General features: G+C 42.7%; 1 protein-coding gene across 2 annotated transcripts in view; it reads right to left on the bottom strand.

The window, feature by feature from the left end:
• The window catches only part of LTA4H (leukotriene A4 hydrolase), a 260,821-nt gene that overhangs the window by 22,505 nt on the left and 215,821 nt on the right, over positions 1-22,495 (bottom strand). For both annotated transcript variants that reach the window (XM_086952056.1, XM_086952055.1), the window contains one exon: positions 18,949-19,031. In XM_086952056.1, coding sequence (XP_086808182.1) covers positions 18,949-19,031 — 83 coding nt within the window. The remainder of the gene's footprint in view (positions 1-18,948; positions 19,032-22,495) is intronic.

Genomic DNA, 22,495 nt, shown 5'->3' with positions numbered 1-22,495 from the left:
CCGTCCAGCGCCTCTGGGCTCCGAGGTCCGAGCCACACGCCGCAATCAAGTGCCCGCTGGGTTCCAAACTCTCCCCTCCGGCTTTACAGCACCCCACACAGCAGGAACGTTCCTTCTAGGGCACTAAAGGGCAAGTTTCCAGGATATTAGTTGGGACTCGGCGCGGAGCTTCAAGCTCACACAACCATCCCGGTCGGCGCTTAAGCCACGCCCCCGGAGGTCGAAGACCTTGGCGACAAGCGTCTCGACTTACCAAGTGACGTGTGACGGCCCCAGAGGGCGATCGATGGCGGAACCGGACAGTAGAGGGACCTGCCAGCGATGAAGAGGCCAGGGGACGAGACGACTCCGACCGGAACAGCTGTGCCGAGAGAAGCTTCAAACAGCGCTCCAGCCGAGACTTCGGCTTCAGGTGTTGGCAGGCTTCCCAGTTCATGGAGTCATGGTGCTCGCCCAGACACCACATGCAAATAAGATGGGGGTCCTTCGCGGACATATGCCACAAACAGGAATTACAAGTTTTAAAGCCCGAAGGCATCACACACTGTTCCTGGCGCGAAGCATCGTAAAGGAGGCCTGAAAACAGGCCAGAGAAACCGCTCACTCTGGATCCACGTTGCACGCGGAAAAGAAGGAAACTGACGTGAATGAGGTGCTGCTGCAAAAAATGTCTGGATCCAGTCTGACGCATGGGGATATTCTAAGTTAAGGAATTTGCGGCTAGAGATCTCTATCAGATGATCACACCGACTAAAGATGGGGTGAAAATGTGGTGTTCCTAGCCCCAGCATAATCATAATATACCTTCAAATCAGAGTGGGTAGGGGAGGTGTGTTGTTTTGTCTATTTACTAGAATATGTCCAACTGATTGGCTTGAAGTTCATGGTTTATTCTTGTAAGTCTCTTTGCAACAGACAATAGTGCTTGGTACAATTAGATCAGAGAATGAGTGGATTTTAAGCATTTCTAAAACTTAAATCTGGCCTAAGATGTCTTTTAATTAAGGTCTAATTTCTAAAATAAGCAGAGGTTTTAGGAGATCAATGGAGTTACTCTGACACTTTGTTAGAATGCCCTCTGGTGTTTATCTCTTAGTGCAGCCTGCGTCCCAGCGGTGCTGTTGTAATGCCTAAATGTTCCTAAAAGAAACACAATCCGTATCAATATGGCAATCTTCCATGGTCTTGATTTGGAACTCAAATTAACAAATTAGTGAAGGAAATCAACAAGTACTTGGTGTCAGACAGCTGATAAATTCAGTCCATTTTGACAGCACATGCAGTAGCGTTCAGGTCGGGGGAAGAGTGAAGGATGGGAGGGGCCTGCAGAGGTCATGAGCCTCACATCTTGATTCTTGGAGCCATGGGAATGCTGAAATCCTCTGTGGATGTATCTGTCTCCCTCTCTCAAGAATGCCCTGGTTTAGGAGTGGTGGTAGTTCCTCGAGGGGGGCTTTCTTCGGTCTTGGCCAACAGCAGCGCCTTGAGACCCTCTGGTTAAGTAGTGCGCTATATAAATGCGATGATTGATTGATTGATTGATTGACAGCTTAGCCAGCTGTTCAACCCAAGCATCCAAGGACGGCAGCGTTACCACGTGACTGAAAGGGTCCTCCAGGTTGCTACCTCAGCTGCATCCCATTTGAGATCGCTCAACCAAAGGAACAATGGAGGCACGCTAGCCGATTTCTTTACTGCAGCTATTCTGACCTTTACGAGCATAGAAGTTAAGTAAAGACAGCAAGCTACATACTAATTCGTATGTATCTGCTGGAACAGGCCCAATAGGCACAGGAACGGATCGCATTGCACGGCGTGGTCCAGTACCTCGGCCAGTGCATGAGTGCCTCCCCCAAATAACCGTGCAATTTATGGGCAATCCCCGACCATATGATAAAAATCTGCTTCATCGTATGGGCATTTTGATGAGTTCCAGCAATATGCGGTGTAAGTGAAATACTGTCAGGTACGACTGGTAAACGTAACTGAATTATGTATATTTCGGGGGGGGGGGGGGTTCCCCAGACACACCCAACATCTGCTCCCATTGTTTATCAGGTTGCTCACACCTAATTGACGGCACCTACTGGTCTTCAAATACCTGAAGGTCGGGGGTACTCGCAAGGCAAGCAAACTGATGTAGAGCAGTGTAATCGCATGCCTCTTGGGGCCTTGCTCCAATAGCATCTGCAGCACTAGAGACAGACTGTTGGCACAATCTGCTCCCCAGGTCGCCCCAACAGCTGCCACCAGCACATTAGAAGTCAGAAATGTCCCTTCAAGTAATTCAAATCGGTTCGCAGGTCCGGGAAGGGCATTAAGAGTGTATGGTCAGAGCTCTCCAAGCATGGTGTTACCTGCCTCGGTCCAAGCTCCTGAGCCAAGATTGTTGGCTAATTTGCAGAATAAATACTGGGAAGAGAAGCAGAGGTGCAAAACGTCTGAGAGCGTTGTGCTTCAGCAAACACCTTACCAAGATTACAGTATCAGGTCACGTTCCTTGAGACAGATGTTTACTCCAAAGTAGCAGAAGCTGACAAACTGCCATAAGAGTCTGCACTAGAGCGGGTACCTGTGTCGGTTTTCAGGAATACCCTGAGGGGGAAATAGGCAGGACTCAATCCAACTCAGGCACAGGACCAAGGCTGGCCCAAAATTATCCAAGGACCCCATCACTTCTTGCAAGTCCCGCCCAAGGTCTCTAATAAATTATACGCATCATCTGCATAAAGTGAGATAATCTCCCACATCACGCCACAGTGTATGCACCAGTGTGGGCTCCACCCCCGAAAAACAGTCAGCAAGTGGCACCTGAGCGAATCGGAGAGGTGAGAGTAGGCAGCCCTGTCTGGTTACTCAGTGTACCCCAAAAGATGGTGAGATGTCTCTACCCGGTCACACTCTAGCAATTGGGTCCTTGTAGAACAGAGGTATCCACTGTAATAGCTCCAGCCCCACCCCAAGCCCCAGCCCAATGCATCCCAGGACACCCTGGAAATAGGACCAGCTCGGGGTAGGAGGGGTGTGGGGGTGGGGGTGGGGGGGGGAGTGGGGGAGGCCTTATTGTCCAGTGAGAGCACCACTCCGGCTGTGGGTGCCAGGCCTTGCACTTCCATAATCCGAACAAAATAGCGAAGATTGATGAAAGTGTTCTTCCCCGGTATGAAGCCATTCTGATCTGGTTAGCCCAAATCAGACATGTAGGGGAGTAGGTGGTAAGCAATGATCTTCTCCCAAGACCTCAGTCGGTATTTAGCAATGAGAGGGGCCTGTAGAAGCTCACCTCAAACAAATTCTTGTTGGGCTTGGGTAGCACTACTATGAGAGCCTCTATCATTGATGGAGTTAAGGGTGGCAGATGACCTGGCGGCTGGGAACAAAGTCAATACCCATGGGGCAAGCGGGGCCCTATATGTTGAACAGAACTCTGCACGGAGTCCATCTGTCCCCAGGGTTCTATTATGTGCCAGTTGAACTTCTTTAATCATCAAAGGGGCATCCACTGTTGGGCAGTGGAGAGGATCCAGGTCAGTGATCTGTAGGGCATCCAAATATGCTGCAAACTCAGCCCTTTATCCTCATGGTTAAGGGCCCTACAGTAATCAAAGAACGGCACCTTGATGGCCAGCTATGATGTGACTTTTTCGCCAGTCAGCCATCCGATAGCCATCAGCTCAGGCTTTTCGAGAGAGTAACAACCATGCCAGAACCTGCGCTGCCTTGTCAGCCTCTGCGTGTTGCTTTGTGGTGTACTCCATGCAGCCTAACTGACCCAACCTATCCATTAGAGGAGCTATAGTCCGCCTGGAGGCCACCATGTTCCTCTCTATAGTGTCTCCGCCCCCCTTCGCGAATGAGACCCCACTGTACGGATTTTTGCCTCTAGAGCAGTTAGCACCCGATGCAATGACAGGCTGAGGCTAGTCAGTTATCATACAACGCCCTTTATGACCACCTTAAAAGTGTCCCACACTACGCCCATACATAACGCTGAACCCATGTTCAGTTCATAGCATTCTATTACTCATGCACCGCCCATCTCCAGAAATAATGTGCCCTGCAGCGCGTGGGCATGCAACCATGTGGGGATAGAGGTCTGGAAGTCTACCCAGTCTCAAGGTGCCCAGAAGGGGCAATGATCGGTCAGTGTTTGACCCAGTTATTCCACCGTCCAAATACAGGGGATAAACCCATGGTTCCCCAGGAAGATGTTAGTTCTTGTGTGGAGCTGATCGATCGCCGAGTACTGAGAACATTCGTGCTCAAAGGAGAGCCTAATATCACGTTGGCTACTGCAGGGTCATCCAGTCCCCTAATGAATGGGCATCGCTATGTGCTTGCGCTCCATGTCCTGGGGATGTGGATTGGTTTAGGCTGATGTCAGGCCCGCAACTGAAGTCTTCTCACCAAAACACTGATCCTGCGGGTCGTGAAGCAATGTAGGGGGAAGAGAGTCAAGGAAGTGGGGTTGATCAAAGTTGGGCACATACAGCGCCACCAGAGAGATTGGCGCACCATCCTTTTGACCTTCAATCAACGTGTAGCGCCCTTCCGGGTCCATATGCCAAATAAACGGTGCCCACTATCTGGCCCCTCCAATGTCACTACAAGTGCTGTAACTCCAATGCTGTTGTGAGTTTCATGGAGGTAGGCCACATGTCTATGCCTGCGACCAAGATAAGAGAACAACTGATGGCGCTAACTAGGTGTTCCCAGCCCCCGCACATTCCAGGACAAGAAATCTTCAGTGTGCTCTTCAGCACATTATTGGGCAACACTGCAAAGGAACCAGTAGAAAAAGAATAACTCTTAGCAGACCATTCTGAGGCTGACACCCTGGAAGAAATGAACAATGGAGGTATGATTTTAGACGGCTTCAAGAATTGTGGGTTAGGATACAGGTATAATGTTATATTAAAACCCACTCGCAAAGGACAAAAACACATCCTGTGCAGCAATACAGAATGGTAGGCAGGGACTTGGTTACACAAAATATAAGAGCTTTTGGTGTCAAAAACAACGTATACAATTTCTGTGGCGCGAGTTTCATACTTGGGCGCGTGTGACTAGGACACCATCTTCCTGGAAAAAATTGTCAATAAGACATTGCCTTCATAGAAAAAATACCATTGACAAAGGCCTTCTGCTTAAATGCATTAGAGCAAGAGGTGTTGTGGAAAAATAAAAAATAAAATGTTTTGATTAGGGGGTACACCCATCTTATCTTCTCACAGAGAGCCTCACCTGTGCCCTTATCTTGTGCCCTTCAATTTCATTACAAGACTGGAGGCTACCATTCTGCAATACCTTTTATTGCTGCCCCAACATGCAGCCCTTTAAAGAACATGTATTACATCACAAGTAAAACATTCTATAGAACTTTGGAAAAACAACATAGCAACAATGTAACTATGCATCCTCCTCTTTTGATTGCTGCTCCTCAACAGTTAGCCTCATAGATGCTATTAAACATTCCTCCCCAGTGCTGCGCTGTCCATTGGAACTAGTGCTGAATGGACGTCCAATGGTCGTGCGCAGCACTGGGGAGGTAGTGCTGCCGTCGGCCAATGCACCGAGGCAGCACTTAAGGGGTTAAGTATGCCTACTAGGTGGCTTTGACTTCATCTCTTTACTTTAATTGAGTTTTTGCAAACAAACTGGGGGGGCCGACCGGTACACATTTTGGTGGATATTTATAAATCGAAATGTGTGTCCACCGCAATATATGAAGCTGGTATATGGGGGAATCGCAGATATCCGTGAAATTCAATCATGTGAAAATGCTTTCATCCGGTTTTTATTAGCTGTTCCTAATTCAACTTCTACATATGTATGCCACAAGGAATTAGGTCTGGATTATGTCTCGGACCTTATTAAAGTGAGTCCTGTCTTGTTGTGGCACAAGGTATGGACCTCTGATGGAACTGAGCTTAACAGGGAAATAATCCAAGATTGTCTAAAGCTTCAGGGGGCCCACACAATTGACGGTTTATATATGTTAAGGGTTTCCTAAAAGAGATTGGACATCCTGAATATTTCGACTCTCCTACTTCTCGAACTTCAATTTCAAGGAAAAAGCTGAAAGAAATTTGCCTTGTCTGGTTAGAGAACAAACGTTGGCAGCTAGAGGGAAAAAGGTGTCCGTCTTACAGAATCAATTAATTCTGCAGGGACATGGTATTCAGCAATATTTAACCCTCATTCAGAGCAGTTACACCCGGATGCTGCTAACACCATTGAGGGGAGAACGTTTTTTTAGATTGATTACATTCCCAGAAACAAATATCTGCTCTAAAAACCTGATCCTGTGCCCCTGCGATGATATATCACAACAGTCAACGATACATTGTATTTTATTCTATAAATTTTACTCGCTTCTCAGGAAAAAATATTTAATATTTCTATTGAAGAAATGGGGCCTTAGACAGTGTAGACCCGCCCTACTGAAACTCCAAATGTTAGAAGATGAAATGTCAATGTATTTAGTATCGATGTTCTTAAAAAACGTGATTAGATGCAGACTAACAATGCTTAATAGATCTGTACCCTGCACTGCTTCGTTTTAACTGATTTTTAAATCTTTCACTGATGATTAATTTTCACTGTATCCTATTGTGTATTTACTTCTGCTTTTGTGATTTTTAAACTGAAATCGAATAAAGCTATCTTTGATTTGACTTGACTTTGAGTACATCTAACTTTACTCGAGACCTTTTCCTATAACAGGCTACACAAGGTAAGTGAATCTGGTTTCTTTCTTCTATTTAAGCAATTATCTGTCCAATTTTTGGTTGGGTTCCTACTCTCATATTTCTTTTAAAACCATTGCAGGGAAACATTACCTCATAAGTTATAACCCAGCTTGTACTCAATAATTAATTGACAAACCAGCATTGTCGTTTCTAACTTAATAATAAATTGTCGTTTTAACTCAATAACTTTCCCCCATTCATGGCGATGGAGCAAGGACTCGTGAAAAAAGCGACTTGCTTGAATGCAATCTTCTCCTGTAACCACTAACCCCGTACTAAACGTGTATTGTGGAAATAACTTGAATTACACAACATTTATGAATAATATTGAAGCCTGCCTATGTATTTTGCTAACCAGTAACCCATGTGTGATTCTAAAAATGGCTGCTAACCGAAATTCTTTTGTGCGCATGCATCTAATGCATCTACGTAGTATGACGTATCTGTCACTTGAAGGGAACTTTTTGCACTTGTGCAGTAGCTAATAAAATGGCTGCTTGGAACTCACATGCTTGCCACCTGCTTGCTGAAAATCTAAACCTAGCTATTCTACTAATGCTAATGCGTAATGCGGGAAGAGTAATAATAAGTAAATGGGATTGGAGTAGGGATAGGGAAAACATTTATTTTTGATTTTAACATTTGCCTTTTTGACTTTTCAAATAGTGCTTATTATGGGCCTCTAGCAATGAACCTCAGTCTATTCCCTCTCGTTCTACTGCTCATGCGCAGTGAATCCAAGCATGAAGACGAAATGTCAACTTGAACATCGGCCAAGGCTACAAATGGTTACTTTCATGGGAACCGGAACGACAGTCCACTGAAATGGATGAGAACTACTGTTTTATTCCCTTAATATGTGACAATTACATTGTGAATACGGATGGGAATAAAGACTGATATATAAAACTTAAGGGGTGGGATTTAAAACTAAGAACTCAAAGAAAGTCATGGGAAATAAGCATGGTGTGATCACCTCCCCTTGCCTGTCCAATCAGAGTTAGGAGTTTCTTAAATTTGAAGCATTAATGGGTGGTACAAGCATACAGAAGGGTATAATTGAGGTAGCTTTAGTTAGTTAGCCTAGCATTGCAGAGCTTGAGACCGGGATGCTGTCCGAGAGTACAGAGAATTCCCAGACGGAGATGCTGAGAAGCATCGAATTGCTGAACCAATTATCTTAAGCAAATTAATTTAGAAAAAGATCGCAGAAGAATCTGGAGGAGGAAGAGAGTGTCAGAGGGTTTTCACACCATTATAGGTAATTAGATCTACATCTGTGTATACGCTTGTGCTTTTCACTCTATCCTCAACCTTTAATCCAGTGTCATTGCATAGTATAAATGAAATGCATCTTGATTATCTTAAGCTTTCTTGTGTGAGAGACTGAGTTTTTTTCTGTACTGTGTAAGTGGTTCACATGAATTTAATCTGAGATAAAACTTTAAAAGACATACCGACTATGTGATCATTTCTAAAGTAAGTAAATTAAAATCTTATGTCATTTCACCATCAACTAGTTCCATCTAATGGTCCATTGACCAGAGGAAAGAACTCTTTGATCAGTGAAAGGTTAGTTAAGGGACCTGAAATAACCAATCTTGACATTTACAAAAACATGACCCCAGCGGATATTGTCAGTGTGATATGAATGAACTTATGGGCCCAGGTGAGTATGTGGTGTTAGATTACCTGTTGCTGGTAACCCGCTGGATTAATGGGGCTTTTGAAGCACTTGCCTGCTTTCCGTTCAATTTCCCCTAATCCGGCCCTCAGAATGCAGTCTCTCCCAAAAACACCTGACTGCAATGGGAGGGCCAGATCGTGCGCCCGCTCTGCTAGCAGTCTCTAATAACCAGACTGCTAGTCGACTAGAGACTCCCCGCCTCATGTCCCCGAACTGTCTAGATGGGGATACCAGAGTTTTGGCTCCGCCAAAGCATTAGAGCGAATGCGCGAGAGGAGCGAAGCGAATGGACTGTGTCCACGGAGACACCTGTACCAAGCCATGAGCTGAGGGGGGAATAATGCATGAGCACGGCAACAAAAATTGGTGCCTGATAACAAAGGGCCATTGGGTTCTCAACACCGTAAAAGGGTTCAAAATAGAATTTACCCACATACCCTACCAAACACCAACCCAGAGAACTGATCTTAGATCAATGGGCTTTAGTGGAATCAGAGAGGATTCAAATGTTACAAAAAGAGGCCATTTGCCAAGTCATAGAACCAAACTATGGGTTTGTGAGTACAATCTTTTTAGTAAAGAAAAAGGACAAGGGCTGGCGGCCCGTAATAAACTTACAACAACTAAACATATTCCTAGTATTCAGGCCCTACAAAATGGAAGGTATCCATCTTCTGATGGACATTTTAAAAGTAAAACATTGGCTTGTGAAATTGGACCTCAAAGATGCATATTTCACATGGAAGGCGACATTTATCATTTATGGTGTTTCACCAAGATTCTAAGACCTGTAGTAGCCTTTTTAAGAAAAAGGGGTTTTTCGAAAACATATTGTCTAGATAAATCTGTAGATAAGGTCACAGAGTCAGAAGAAATTGTCAATACATATGAAGTGGACAACAAACCTTTTAGAGGGACTAGGATTCATTGTCAATACAGAAAAGTCTGTAACAACTCCTACAAAGAACCTAGAGCTTCTATGGTGTCAAGTGAGTGTCAAGTGAATAACATCACGAGCCAATTACAATTACTCCTGAAAACATTGTCCAAAATAAAGAAGGAAGTAGCTTATGTCCTATCAAAGGATACACGCAGTCTAAGATCTGTACCAAGAGTGATTGGCATACTGTTCTCTTCTATTCAATCTATTTCCCCAGGTCCTTTACACTACAGACCCCTACAGAGACTAAAATCCTTGGGTTTGAGGAAGGGTCTGTGGTATTTAGACAAGATTCCTTTGTCTCAAGTGGCACAAGAGGACCTCCTGTGGGGGTGGAATCAGACGCAAGCAACCTGGGATGGGGTGCGACACTAGATATGACAGACAGGAAGGAAGTGGACTCAAGAGGAACGTTTACTTAACATAAATTGTCTAGATGATGGCTGGCTTGAAAGCACTGATGAGTTTCAAGTCCTCCATAAGGAACAGTGTAGTACTTTTAAGACTAGACAATGGTAGACCGGGTTTTCGAGAAATAACACCTGCTTTGATTGAAATCCTCAATGTGTGTATTACTAAACAAATAGCGTGACACTAGTGCAAGACTAAAAGAGGGAAAAAGATGGAAACTGCGCAAGCAGGTGTTGGTAGTGTTAGAGTAGGCCACCAAATGCACATGATGAATACAGAAAATAATTGACAAAAGTCTAGAGATTCTTTTTTCATTACCTGTTAGAAAACATTAAAGCAGTGCATAAGAAATAGGAAAAAGAGAGGGTTTTCAATGAGTGTTTAATAAAATTAAAAATAATGCTTCTATTTGTTCTTCCTAGAAGCATATTCTACTGCCCTGCAGAAAAGGCCCGAGAGATTTTTTAGAATCAACGTGGAATTTTAGAAATATAGAAAGGAGAAACCGTTATTTGTCCTTCACATGTTCCTGATGAATGGCCAAGGTTGTGCAGAGGAAAATAAGATAAAATAAATGGAATTTCCTTGCCGAGCGGAGCATGACAACATTTGTACTACAAATTGATACATGAGTGAGATGGAGAAGCGTACAACAGCAGAAGCTTGATATTAGAGTTTCCTTTGCTGGAAGCAGATTACAATGTGTGAAATTAAAACCAAGGGACATTTAAAAGTTAGACACGTAGAGAGTGGTATGACTGAACACCCCCTGTTTTGGACCAATGAAATTTAATAAATCCACGCGAGATGAGACAATGAGGGTTGGACCTTTAGTAAATTTAGGGTATCAGTTAGTAAGAGGGTGGGATTAGAGCACATTTTCTTTTACTTTGTGAGAGGAGAGAGCAGTCTGGCTGATTCCTAATTCCGTGGGCTGGCTGTTGTGCTGCTGATCCAGACTCTTTGACTTTGCTCCTCGTTTCTTCTTGAGGTAATCAGCTTACTCATGGCCAGAGGGCAGCTTTCCTGATTTCTAGAAACCATGCAAGATTGGTTAGTATGATATTCTGAATTTGCATAAATCTATTTGCAAATATTTCCTTTAGTCTCTACGCCTATCCACTCACTCGCTGACAATTAAGATGTATTATTGCTAATGTTATTCTTCTGTGAGATGACCTATGATTCAAGCTGTATTGTACTTGATGAGCAATTTACAAGTATTTAGATAAAGCATTTTAAACTTACAAAAGGAGTTTGTCTTCATTAGTGACATGAATTTGTTGTAAGAAGAGATTATTCTATGGTGATTTCTGATATTATTTTGTCAATTCCTAATTCACAAAATACGATTAATCGCCAGGAAAAAGGATAAATAGGATGGACAATTTGGTAAGTTTGGTTTAAACTCACCTAGCGTGAAAGGGAAGATTAAGTATTCAATTGGGTCCAGATGACAGAAATTGGTCAGTCCCTAAACGCTAGAGTAACAACTTTACAGCCGTGTCCTATATCAATCGCCTAGTGTGCACAAGGTTGAATGTACACAGACATGGCCAAGGAAATGTGTGTAAAGACTGGACGAGATGTAGAAGTTGAAGCAGGTAGGTCTTTCTTAACAAATGCCCTGACACCAGAAGGGTGTGTAGTCTCGGAGAAGAAGTATGCCTCAACTGTCTTTTCAACCGTTGCCCATGTCCTAGTTTCTATTCCAGAATAGATGTACGTCAGAACCCTGGGCATGTGCACGCAGCAAGGAAGAACGCGTGAGGCACAAAGTACAAAATATCACATCTCCTTTTATCAAACTATGAAGTACATGGTTTAGATTATACTCAAGACTTGCATTATCTTCACTGACTGGTTAATCCGACAGGTCCTCCATATACCGCTGAACATAGGTACATCTTAGACTAACTATTCTTTCCACACAATGCAGGAAGCATGCAAATATGGACACGAACACGGGTCACTGTCGTGTATATACACAAATCCTCTGGTGTTTTTTCTTTATTCTTCTTTTTTCCTATATCTCACGATTGGGTTACCTTTATCACCACTTTCTATTGTTTTCACAAATTTAATGTCCCTCTCTAATGAAGTATAGATTTTCAGTTATCTTTCCTTCTCTACCCTTATGATGTCTCTTTTCTCCTGTTCAATGCATACTATTGTATATCTATTGTCCAATGCAGTCATGATAGAACCATCTTTACTGATAGGATAACTTATATTTCACAGCCTCATCACCGTTTTCTACTGTCGCCCTTTTTCCTGACGAAGGCACTTTTGTTGTGCCGAAACGCACGTAGAGCATCACCTGTCAACTTAATTCGAGCCACACTGTTTCAAATTGAAGTTAATTCACAACATTGAGCAATTTGTTATCATACCAACAATGTTTTTAAATTGCTTTCAGTATGTCTGAGTAAGTATGATGAACATGCAAGGGAATGAATGATTGTTATATTTTTCTTAACTATTTAATACCTAATAAAATGTTCATTTTGTACCTTTGAGAAATAATTTGTTGTCTTTGGTCCGGACTGTTGATAGTCTATTGATTAACACTATATTACTGTGTTTGCGACTGGTTGCCTTAAATCTGTACATTTAATGTGCCTGTGAAACAGGCAGAGAAATTACAAGGAATTAAGCATAGTCCAAATAGCGGTGAGGGGGTGACGGCGGAATGGAGAGGGAAAGGGGTAAGGGGAGGAGAAAACTGACATATAACTAAATAGGAGCGATATAACAATATCTGGAAGATGCAAGAAAGTAACAGTTGCTTCGTGGGTGGGGGGGGGGGGGAGGCTATAGATTTATTCACACACAAAATCTTGCAACTTAGCGGGTAGTCTGACCTCCCTGCCTCGCCTGCTCACGAAGAGTTCTCTCTTGTTTCCTTTCTCCTGTGAGGGAAATTGTGAAAGGAACAGTCATCTTCAACAGCCATCATCCTTGCTTTGTATATTGGGGTCATGCAGTATATCATCCTGAGTCTCCTCACTGATGCAGTCATCATCGTTATCGTTTAGTGCAGGGTCACCACCCTGCACTACTATTCTACTCGAAGATGCACCAACACCACCTTCAGAGTAACTGTCACTCCTGGTATCATCATCCAAAAGGCAATCATATTTGAGGTTGGGAGTAGGCCTATGGCACACAGAACCAGTTTGCTGTTGCATCACCTTTCCTTCTCTACACAATGACAAGGATGAAAATGCCAAATCTTGCCAACACTTAAGAAAGCCGAATTGCAGAAAATTATTTCAACAACCAAGGGCTGTGAAAAATAACTGTCCTTTTTTTCCAAAACCACTTTTTTTTTTACTCTGGCGTTGTCACCCATGCAAATGCTAACAGATTCATCCATGTTTGGAATCATACTATTTCTTACTAGTGATTTGAGTGTAGAAGTTTCTTTTTAACCCCCTCTGGAGACCACGCTGCTATCTAGGGTGCTAACAACTACCCCACATTATCCTTAGTGATAGGGGTCCTACCTCTCAATAACACAAAAGGGCTTAAACCAGTGTATTTGCAAGGTGTAACCCGGGAAGCCCAGAGATGGTTTATTAATTCTTTCCTAAAAGAAAGATCATTGTGGTTGGCAAGTTAGACAATAGGTTTAATGACTCAATTGAATTTGTCATCTGGGTTATGCAGGGAGGTGGTCTTATGAATGATAGCATTATCCCTCGTAAATTTCTTTAAATCAGAGACAAATTGGGGACCATTGTCACTCACTAGGCACTAGGGTAATCCTCCTCTCAAAAATAACTTCTGCAAGAAATTAATAATGGTCTTGGTATCAGTTATATGTACTACTTCCACTGCTGGCCATTTGGAAATCAGGTCAACTAAAATGAGGAGGTACAATTGTTCACCATTCTCCCAAATGGGGCCACAATTGTCAATACCTAATCAGGTCCAAGGCATATTGGGGCTGGAAAGGGGTTATAAGGATGGTCTAAAAGTGCATTGTGACTTGTCGGAATGTTCGCATCCTGAACAATCAATCCCTTACCTTCCTTTCAAGTTCAAGGTCTGTGTAGTCCCTTGGTGGTAAGAATTCTGATGAGGGGTTTGTGATCACTTCTAAGAATGACAAGGTATCCCCAAATGTATTGCCTGAAATGCTCGAGGCCCCATGTGCATGCAAGAGCCTCTCATTCTATAACAGAGTTTTTTTTTCTTCAGTGGGTGTAATAGAATGGGAGGCAAAAGCGATGGTTCTTTTGTGGCCATTCACATCAGTTTGGTAAATACAGCTCCAAGACCTCTACCACTAGCATATGTGGCAATGTAAAGAGAGATCCAACCCTTATAAAGGTGGTGCGTCACAAATGTCGTTCTTAATCTTCGTAAACGCTTCTTCACAGGTATCCATCCATTCAAATTTATCAGTTGAATTCAAATGAAAGTTTTGGAGGAGAAATCCAGCACAAATTTTGTGTAAAACTCAGAGACCAAAGAAGGCTCGAACATCATCTTTATTCTTGGGGGAGGGAGCTTCTTTTATTGCGGACAGTAGTTCTCTCGGGATCAATGCCATCCCCCGAAATTTCGTGCCCTAAATAAGTGACACTAGTTTTGGTATATTTGCATTGGCTAATATCTGCAGTGAGACCTTTGTCTTCAAGGATTTCTAAGACTTTGACTAGCATGGCATCGTATTTAAGTCTGTTTACACACATGACCATAATATCATCCTGGAAAATTAAAAGATTAGTTTTATCCTTGAAAATTACCCGCATTAATCTTTGGAACATAGCAGCTGAAGAGGCTGAAGAGGGGTACGCTCTTGAACCTAAAGCCCCCAAAGGGCATTACAAAGGTGGTGTGACACCTGCTGTCGGGGTGGAGTGCAACTTGATGGTATGCTGTAGTGAGATCGATAGTGGAAAACCATTTGATGCCATTGGTGTGTGAAAGCATCTCGCTGGTTTTGAGTAATGGGAAGATCGATAAGAACATTTTTTTTAAGGTTGCGGCGGTCCACACATAAGCAGAGTTTACCATTAGCTTTTTTAGCAACGGCTAAGGGTGTGACACATTCAACTGATTCGATTGGTTAAATATAGCAATATTTGAAAGATGCATGTAAGTAAAAGTAACAATTGCTTCGGGGGGTGGGGAGGGGGGGGGGGGGGGGAAGAAGAGGCTAGAGATTTATTTACACGCAAAATCTTGCAACTTAGCGGGTAGTCTGACCTCCCTTCCTCGCCTGCTCACGAGGAGTTCTCGGGTTTCCTTCCTCCCTGTGAGGGACATTGTGAAAGGAACAGTCATATTAAACAGTCTCATCATCCTTGGTTTTTATATTTTTAGCTCTACAAGCAACTTGGTCATGCAGTATCCCGTCCCAGTTGCCAAAATTGTAAAGACTGGACAAGACGCAGAAGTTAAAAAAGGTAAGTCTTTATTAACAAATGCCCTGACACCAGAAGGGCGTGTAGTCTCTGAAAAAGTACGCCTGAATTGTCTTCCCAATCATTGCCCATGTCCAAGGTACTATTCCAGAATGGATAGACGTCATAGAAACCTGGCCATGTGCACGCAGCAAGGAAGAGAGTGCGAGGCACAAAGTAAAACATAACAGTTTGGTATTTTTGTAGGACCCAAATGTTTACTGAAAGCAGAATTTATTTTGGTTGCTTTTATATGGGGGCGCACAGGAAAAGAAGTCCAGGAAGATAGTCACTGTGTATATGGAAAAGTTCTTTATTATTGTTCATTCTTTTAAAAGCAATCACCGTGCACTTTACAAATAAATCAGCCAACGCGTTACACTCCCTACCATATGGCGCACGCTTAAGGGCTTTGCCATGCATGTATACCCGTAAACATGTGTTTAAGTTCCCTAAGAAACTGTTTCGTTTTAAATTTCTTTTCCTTCAGGAGATGAGAACGTTATTATTATTTTGGATCATAAATTATTTATATACATTTCTGTAAAGTAATTAACACCTTGAATTGAGCTTCGTCAATGGCTATCACTAAATAGAAAACGTAATCATTCAAATATGGCGCTCAAATACGGACCTGATTGTCGGTTCCATATTTTACTCGCAAAGGAGGTTTTAGAGGTTTGAAACAATGAGAAAACTACTCTGTTTAGGAATACTTATAAAGCAAACCCATAGCATGACTTCAAGCAAAAGCTTGATTTATACACTCTTCGCTACATACTTACACCATGTAAGTATGGCGCCCACATTTGAGCCCTATTTTCGATATAACCAATTTCTTGGCAGAATTATTTAGATCAGGCTTATGTTATAGAACTGTTAACTGCTATAGATCGTGGATTTCGGCAGGACACTCACTAATAAACGAGCTCTGTTGGAAGCGACCCTTTGACCCGCAGAGAAATGAAAGAGAAGACTTAGACGTCCCCCACAGGGCTAAATATCAGTTTCTATGGAACGTTAACCATATCTTAGCCTTTTTTATGTCTTGACTTGAAAAACCTTAGCTCTCAAAAAATGTGGAGTAAGAAGATAAACATCTTTAGAGTTTTATATACTAATGTATATCTTTATTTTTTTTTTGTATAACTCTTGCTCTGATAACTTTACATTTCCTTATAAGTTGGTATCACCCGTTTTCTCTATTTTTTCCCCAGAGAATTCATCACTGTGAAGTTTCTATTCTCATCAAACAGTATCACCAATTCTACAGGATGAAACTGATGGGATTAACTTTTTGTCGCAGCCTTAGAGGACGATGCATAGTTACGTTGTTGCTATGTTGTTTTTTCTAAGTTCTATTGAAAGTTTTACTTGTTATGTAATACATGTTCTTTAACCCCTCCCATGCTGGTGACGAACCCCAGCAGTCACGCCCCGTGGTGGGCGTGTGCTGCTGACGGCTGGGGTTCGTCACGGCCCTGCCCTGTTCTTTTGTTTACCGCACAGCGGTAAAATCGCGGCCGCAGCGAAAGGGTTAAAGGGCTGCATGTGGGGGCAGCAATAAAAGTTATTGCATATTGTTAGCCTCCGTTGTCTTTAATGAAATGAAGATCCTCTCTGTATGTTTATTGGAGAATCGCCATTGTCTATATTATTCCAGTGTCTTTGTGCCAAAGCGACTATTTACTGGAGTTGTGTAATCTCCAGCCATTCTCAGTGGGAGGTGGGACACTACACCAACAGACCTTTTTATTTTTCCTTGTCCAGATAGAGGGGAAATATGTAATATATTAATCAGTTCTTTAATGGAAACTGCCTGCCTTGTTTTTGCATTCATTGACAAACTAGGGTTACCCCAAAACCCCAGCTTTTGTAGCTCAGCTCAACAGCTGTGGTTTACCAGTCTTTCACCTTTCATTTGACTGGGTGCCCTTCATTCCAGATAAGTGTGGACGGGTGTCCTTTTCATGTTTATACCCAAAGTTGAAACAGACCATGTTGTCCAGAGATTTCCTCAGTCACTGACAAAGAATTCCTATTGCAGGATCTTTTCATATGTGCCCTACACAAACCATTATGTTTTTGTGATGAAAGTGTGAGGCTTTTTTGCCATTATCTTGCCATTATTGACACATACCAATTTCACACTTTTGAGGTTGTGGCATTCATCAACGCTCTTTCTTTATAAATACATAATGCTTTAAAAATGAGACTATGCAAAAGCAACAGGGTGATTGATGGAAGGAATGCCTGAATTAAAATCAGTCACTAGTAATCGTCGGCGCTGCATTCCAGACCATAATTTTTTACCCACTGTGCCATTCAAGATAGACCTGCCTTGTGCAAATCAGTGTTGGTCCTGCTCAAATAGGAATGGTCCAGCCTGAACTGCCAGGTCAGGTCCCCTTCAGATGGGAACACAAGCAAATCTACACTGGTCTCATCAGTGAGGTAAAGCTTGAGTCGGACAGCACAGTGAGCACAGGACCTATGTCTATGCATACCCGCTGCACATATGGTGCCTACCTCAACACCCACAGGATAATGGAAGGAATGCTTGAATTAATCCACAGCCACTGCTAATGACTCAGGCAAATTCCAGACTACGGTTTGTGGCCCACTCTGTCATTCTAGAAAGAAACTCTCCTTAAGCAAATTATTCTTGGTCCTTGGCCAATAGGAATGGCTCAGACTGAAATGTCAGGCCAGGCCCCCTTGTGATGGGACTACATGGAACTGCTGATGATTTTGACCTATTAGGTCTTCTGTGAGCAAAAATATGATGGCCTAAGTATTTATGCTATGAATTGTATATTTCCCTTCCCCTTTCCCTGCGCCCTTCCCCTCCTTTTTTCTCCTTAGAATGTCTAATTTTTTCTTGCGATGTATTTTATTGAAGACTGTATATTTTATGATTAGTCTTTTTCGCTTCTTTGTATTTTAATGAAATCCTTCTTCACTTTTTTTGTATGTATTTATGTGATTCATCATTCTTAAAATTTCAATAAAGTCTTACTGAACTAAAAAAAAATATGATGGCCTGGGATACAGCCAGCGTGACTGCCAGAAGCTCAGAATAATGCAGGCATTCTTTCCATCCCCTTGTTATTTTTGCATTTGACACTAATTCCTCTTAAATAGTAGTACTAGTAACCCATGCCAACTTCTTTTGAGAGAACAAAAATGCCCTCCAGACACTGTAGATGCAGCAGTATGGACCTGCATTTATGATTTCTTTAACACATACTTGGCAGAAACTGTTAAAAGATACATCATATCAAGAAACAATAAATGAAAAAGCTGAGAAACTGGGAGGAGCAACTATAAGTCACAGAAGCAACATACTACCAAATGTAACGCTGAGTGGTTAGTTATCCAAAATTCCGAAAATCTGATGAGTTCATACTACAGCGGCACAAAGACTAGGGGCAAACTCCCAATCTCATTATACACAAGGCTTACTCCTGGAGCAAAAGAGTAGGTTAGGAGTGCTACAATAGTAACTCACACCTCCTCACAGCAAACTCTTTCTGAACCGGGCCCTTGATGCTTTGAGCCATAAAAAGATGGTGTTTTCGCCCTGAGGACTTCACTATATAGCCAACATGAAAGGTGAAAGGTGAAATGAGCACCGCGAAATGCTATAATTCGACTTCCCAACAGTATATATAAGAAATCACAATATATGTAGAGAGATACCAAACAAATCTGTATTCTGCGGTTATTAATACTACAAACCTGAATCTTATTTCTGAATTTTTCACGCCGTTAAATTTATAAACTTCTTGCATTCGCTTCACATGAGTCTCTGGAAGTGGATCCTAGACATTTGGAAAAACAAGAATAGGACTTTGATTAAACAAATTGTTTAAAAGGAACATTTATTTATTTCAAACCTATGCACATCACTTCAAGAATAGAGGTCCAAGTTAATGCATAGCATCCTTGCGCTAGAACACATTCCTATTAAATAGCATTGAAAATGTACACTAAAGGCACACACAGTATCAAATACACACGGAGCATGAGTCACAAAAAAGTGTAAAGGTATGAAGAGGCCAATTTCTCAACTTAAACGTACTTTGACACTCTCCAAACCCCTGCACACTCCCTATATAATATAAATTTCAAAAAAGTACACCTGAAAAGCTGCGCAAGATGCAGCATTCCAGGTGTACTACCCATGCTCCCATTTCTGTAATGTACAACTGAATTGCAAGGGGGTTTGGATAGTGGAATGCATGTTTTTTTACCCTACAGGGAAACTGCTCCCTGTGCAGAGCACCCTGTGCCTACATTTCATCCAGATTTGGAGGTAATTTGTTCCCCTTCACACCCTGGAACCGGGGTTTCTCCATCCCTTTAGTGAAGTAAAGCTCTAACCATTTCCTGAACGAGAAAGGATTAGATTAAAGTTTGTCATCTCATCTCTTCATTCGGATAAAAGCCTATCCATAATAGAACAAGCACATTACAATATTTAAAAGCATACAAATCGTGATGTATTAAAAACATGAATAAGAATTAAATACAATGCGAGCTATTAAAATGCAGGTATACAGTATTCATCGCGTCGCACGCACGGACAGCAGTTTTCAAAAAGGCCCGCACACTAATTATTAACTAATTGAGAAGGGTCTTGTATGCTTCTCTATGATCTACATAGGAGCACCTCTTAAAACAAGCATTAGAAATGCAATAGGTCTCACATTGGTTGGAGTTTAAGCTATTGGCATTGTAGATGGCAATTTTTTTTACAATTGCAATAGTCATTGTATTTGTTGGAGCTGGTTTGAGACCTGGCTCCGGCTCAATATCCAATGGGCAATTCATGTAATCCCACTAGTCATAAAAAACTAAAAATAATTAACATGACCTTACGTATTGTAACCTGGTGCTCATGTCAACTGCTCTAATGTCCTTGACCTACATGTGTGCTACATAAGACTGTAAAAAACCATAAAACAAATATCTGAAACCTGGAGACCCACATTCGAATTGGGCTGTTACTTCTCCATAAACTCCATACCCAGTGTGTCTCCTCTCCTTGTGCCTCACTCCTCTAATATAACAAAATTGAAAGTTCTCAGAAAAAAGCATATCATTGTCAAAAGTCGTTTAGAACTAACTTTCATGTTATATTATGCCTGGCCCTTTGTGGGGAAACAAGCCCTAAGAAGCTACTTGTCAGCAAATTACGAAAACAGAACTGTTACTAAAGTTTTGCACAAAGGTTACACATGAAGCACACCAATTTGTGCAGTCCAAATTATCACTGTTTTAACCAAAATTATTCACAGACCAAGTTTCCTTTACAAAAATTTATTAAATACGTAACATATTTTCCAAGCCATAACCTCCTGGTGTATTTTTTTGCAATTTTATCAATTTGTTTTGTCTATAGCTGCACCGGTGCAAAACCATTTAAGTAATTTCGGAAGCCAAAGGACTGGCGCAGAAAGCGGTTCTTCTCCTATTAGTACCAGTTAAAGTGTTTGTATTGTAATACACACATTTACTTAAGGTTTATAATTATTGATATTTCCTGGTAAATATCAAGACTTGGCTCAAAAATTTCATGAAAAGGTATAAAGACACTGCTATTTCCTAAGCATGTCAGGGCTGTTTTCTGAAACCAATAGGTCTTTGGTCGCCATGCCTGGCAGCAACTTCGACTCTGGACATTCTTGCTCACTATAAACTTAGCAAGATCTGCTATTTTATGGGGCCACTTCCTCACCGCTGACTTACATCATGATGTTTACCAAGGCCCACCACGTGATGCAGGCCCGGTTCTAGAGGGTGGGCCGGGTGGGCCAGGCCCACCCAAACAAGAGCCTGGCCCACCCAAACAAGAGCGTTGCCACTTGCAGTAAATCTGCCTCTGATGTACAACAACAATAAAAAAAAAAAAATCGGAGAACTGGTGATTTATGATCTCTGCTGCAGAGCAACCATTTGTCTGTTAGTTGTTTTCAAATGCCGATAAACTGAATTTTATGGGAATAGCTCAGAGGGTTACTGCCTTTGTCAAAGATATCCTTGTGTTACTTGCAGTTCAGAAGTTACAATGCTAACATAGGACAGTGACCTATGAACTGTCATCAAAGAGCTGCATACAAACTTCGCTTTTTTATGTTGTGATATAGTTAGAACTTCTCCAGTCTTTCATTATTCTAATGTTGGTAAAAAGAGTTTGTTTGGGCAGTTATCCATTTTTATCAGTAAAGCCAACCCCCAACCACTGGAGTACTCTTTAAATCCTAAGTTTGTGCTTCTCCAGATCAAACCCTCTTAAAATATATTGCCCACCACTATGGATGACGTGATTTCTACACCTTGTAATCCTCATTGGCTTACGTGACATTCCCCGTAGACTTATTTATTGCCTCTGTATAACGTGTGCTGTTTAGTAAAGTACTGTCACACCCTACACTGATATGAGTAGCGCTATACAACAAATGGAATGGAAATGAGAGAGGGGCAACGGAGAGATGAGGGGCGCGGGTGGAGGGTGGCAGTGAGGGAATCTGAGTAGGAGGTCACAGGGTGGGGGTGAAGCTACGGAGAGATGAGGGGTCCTGGTGGAGTGTGACAGTGAGGGAATCCTAGGAGGAGGTCACAGGGTGGGGGTGGAGCTATGGAGAGATGGGGGCACTAGTGGAAGGTGACAGGGAGTCAGAGGAGGAGATCATGGGTGGGGGGGAACTACAGAGAGATAACGGGCACTAGTGGAGGGTGGCAGGGAGGGAAGCCGAGGAGGAGGTCACGGGGTAGGAGGAACTTTCGGAGAGATGAGGGGCCCTGGTGGAGGATGGCAGTGAGGGAATCTGAGTAGGTCATGGGGTTGGGGGCTACGGAGATATGAGGAGCACTAGTGAAAGATGGCAGTGAGGGAAGTCGAGGACAAGGTCATGGGGAGGGGGGGACCTACAGAGAGATGAGGGGCACTAGTGGAGGGTGGCAGTGAGGGAAGCCAAGGAGGAGGTCACGGGGTAGTAGGAACTACGGAGAGATGAGGGGTACTAGTGGAGGGTGGCAGTGAGGGAATCCGAGGAGGAGGTCACGGGGTTGGGGGGGAACTACAGAGACTTTAGGGTCACTAGTGGAGGGTGGCAATGAGGGAATCCAAGGAGGAGGTTAGGGGGTTGGGGGGGCTATGAAGATATAAGGGGCATTAGTGGAGGATAGCAGTGAGGGAAGTCGAGGAAGAGGTCATGGGGTGGGGAGGAACTACAGTGAGATGAGGGGCACTAGTGGAGGGTGGCAGTGAGAGAATCCGATG

Source organism: Lissotriton vulgaris, unplaced genomic scaffold (assembly GCF_964263255.1).
Source record: "Lissotriton vulgaris unplaced genomic scaffold, aLisVul1.2 SCAFFOLD_1587, whole genome shotgun sequence".
Classification (NCBI taxonomy): domain Eukaryota; kingdom Metazoa; phylum Chordata; class Amphibia; order Caudata; family Salamandridae; genus Lissotriton; species Lissotriton vulgaris.
This window is presented reverse-complemented; position numbering and strand designations above follow the sequence as displayed.